General features: G+C 43.5%; 1 protein-coding gene across 1 annotated transcript in view; it reads right to left on the bottom strand.

Annotated features, from left to right (window-relative positions):
* Positions 1-1,165: 1,165 nt before the first annotated feature.
* The window catches only part of EXPH5 (exophilin 5), a 27,801-nt gene continuing 26,013 nt past the window's right edge, over positions 1,166-2,953 (bottom strand). The window contains exon 5 of the mRNA XM_006760817.2: positions 1,166-2,953. This exon is cut by the window's right edge and continues 5 nt beyond it. Within this exon, the coding sequence (XP_006760880.1) occupies positions 1,204-2,953 (1,750 nt within the window). The 3' untranslated portion in view covers positions 1,166-1,203.

Raw genomic sequence — 2,953 nt, 5'->3', positions numbered from 1 at the left:
TAAAATGTCCCACATGGAAAAAAAGTATTTGAATTACCGGTATGTTTACCGGTAATAAACTTGCACTGTTTTATGTATATGTTTGATTACATACAGCCTTGTGACAGTTTTCCTGCATGTCATAAGCATTTGAATATAAATTAAAATGTTAAAATCAAATCTGATATTGTTTTACCTTTTATTTGGTGTGTGGAAGGTGTGCGGAAGAGGGGGTAGTCTTATACGGCGAGTATATAACAAACTCTGTATTTTGAGTGGAAATGTTAGGGGGTCGTCTTATACGCCCAGTCGTCTTATACGCCGGCAAATACGGTAGTATGGAAATGGGAAAAACCAGTTGCTTAGAGAGCTGCAATAGGAATGTCAGTCTAAAGAAGGGGTGTCTACTTGTCTCCACCACTCAGTTATGTTTCTTTCCTAAGCAGAAATTCTGTGGCCACGCCTTCTGTCCTCTCAGGTCCTTGACTTAATTAAAATTTAGCTCTTAAGAATTCAGCCAATTCTTACAATTTCAAAGGAATTCCTACAAGTGTTGTTTGGCTTCCTAGGAATTCAGCTCCTTATCTATCATCTCAATAAGCACTCAAGACATGTGCCTCCCTGGCTCCACCGTGGATACAACAGGACAGTCCTTATAAAAATTCCTTTTTTCTTTGTCAAAGAAAATAAACCCTAAACCCTAAACCTCCTAAATGTTGATGAGTTAAACAGGATGATACTATTTACACCACTGTCATCATCCCTACATTCTATTTAATGCCATATATGGGGTGTGGGCCAGAGGAGGGCAATAGAGTTTTGTAGTTGAACTAGGTAACTAGTAAGTTTTGTATGTGTTTGGGATATTAGGGTTGTAAATCACAATGAAAGGTATAAAAAAAAAAAAGTCAGGGGGAAAATAGAGCAGAAAGCCAATACTGAACCGTGAACTAGAGACTAAACTGGGTGTAGGGGAGGAAGGCTAAGGATATCTAGAGAGAGGAAGAAAAGAGCAGAGAATCCCTCAAAATAAGAATTGGTTGCTGTGGAATTCAGAAAGTAGAGGGGGAAAAAGAAAAAGAATTTGGGTTGCTTCAGAGCAGGTACTGCCCAAATAGATTTTCCTTTTTTATATATTTGTTCTTCCCATAGACACACACAATTATACTTAATTTCCACTATAAGCTTTTGGAGAAAAGGGTATGCATTTTATTGAAAAAAGCCTCACAGTTCTGACTCTTTGTCATTTTCATCCAGGTAGTACTCGTCGTCGGTGGTTGTGTCTGTGTCACAGTCTGAGTCCAGTGGATCCTCTTCATAGATATTAAGTGGTACATTTGGAGGTAAGCCACCTTCTGGCGTCAGATCGCAAGGAGAATCTGAGCTCGATGACTCCATTGGGTTAGGAGGGTGAACTATATCATCTTTCAGGAAGCCAGGGTTCTTCAGAAAACTTGGTTTCCATAGCCTTCCTTGTGTGAGTGACCTCTTTACATTCTCCAAGAAAGCCAACTGCTGTTCTTTCCCAAATATCCCATAGTCAATAGGTCTGGATATAGATGTTGCTGACTTGGGACCCGTTTCTGCCCTGCCACTCTGCAAAGCCCAGCTTTCATTCTCATCACAGGAGGAAAGTTCAGAAAAGGACTTGAATCTTCGACTGGACTCACTGTGGTTAGGGAATTCGTTCCCAAGGGTCAGGCGGCTCAGGGCATTGTCAATAGAAGTGTTTTCAGAAAAATGGCGCTCCCTGGCTTTCGGAGGATGACTTTGGCGTAGCAGATTGCCGTGCACATGGATGTTTTTTAAACTCTTTGAACGATAGGGGTGTGGCTCAGGTTCCCACTCCTGAGATGCACTGCTCCTTTGTTGTTGCTGACACATGGCCAGTGGGATGCTCCCTGTAGATTTCTCCGCAGGCTCCCATGGTAGATGCGGGGTCAGCCTCCTCAGATGGCTGGAGAAATCGGCTTCGCTGAGGCTGGTGAAGGTGGGTTGGGCCAGGGCTCCCGACTCTCTTTCCAAACTCTTAACGACTGTTACATCTTTAGAATTCTCATGCTTTGGTGGTGATTCTGAGGTATTTCTAAACTCATCCTGACGTGGTTGTGAAATGCTGCCAGACTTCCGATTGCTTAAGTGTGTGGAAGCTTCTCTGTTGGATGTCATAGTAATCTGGAAAGGGTCCTCAGATTTCTTCACATCCATGCCATCATGGTTCAACTTGTTTTCATCTGTAGATTCTGTGGACTTTGGCGTAGGCTCAGGAGACAGTGGGTTGCAGTCTGGTGTGCCAAGAGATAAACCACCGAAGCCAGAGCTGTTCTCACCTTGGGGGAAGATAGTAGCTATATGTCTTCTGGGGTTTACATCTTTAGCTGGAAATTTTCTGCTTGCTTTGGACACGGTCGCCAATCTGTGTTTAACGGGAGATCTGCTTTTCCCCTTTTCTAGGTCATCCAAACTGGTTTTGTTTTTATTGCTTCCTGCAGGAAGTGAGAGCTGATCCCCTGCCAATCCCTGCGTTTCATCTTTAGCCTTCCCCTTCTTTGTCAGAGTTACCTCCTGACTTCTTTGGGGTAGTTCTTTGGGTTCCGACTGCAAACTATCCAAATCTCGTTCACCTGAACAAGTCTCCTCATCGAGATGTAGTTTATGCAAAGCTGGAGTAAGAGCAAAGACTTGGCTTTCTGAGTCAGAAAGTGCTTTATCTGTCTTTTTTTGGAAATCTGCTCCCCTGACTTTCCTAGGCTGCAATCCATTGGCGCGGTCATCTTCAGCGATGCCCGTGCTGACTTTCTGAAGACACTTTGCGCTTCCAGTAGTTGTGATGGCTACACCACCACCTGCACACTCCCCAGAACTTCTGGTTTTCAGATTTTCAATGTTCCCTTCTGAATGGGCTGGAGGATTAGAAGGACCACTGTCAGCAGATTTAATGGAGCGCTGACAATTTTCAGATTTCTCCTCTGTG

The sequence above is a fragment of the Myotis davidii genome, unplaced genomic scaffold, assembly GCF_000327345.1.
Source record: "Myotis davidii unplaced genomic scaffold, ASM32734v1 scaffold137, whole genome shotgun sequence".
Taxonomy (NCBI): domain Eukaryota; kingdom Metazoa; phylum Chordata; class Mammalia; order Chiroptera; family Vespertilionidae; genus Myotis; species Myotis davidii.
Note: the sequence above shows the minus strand (reverse complement) of the source record. Positions and strands in the feature narration are given on the sequence as shown.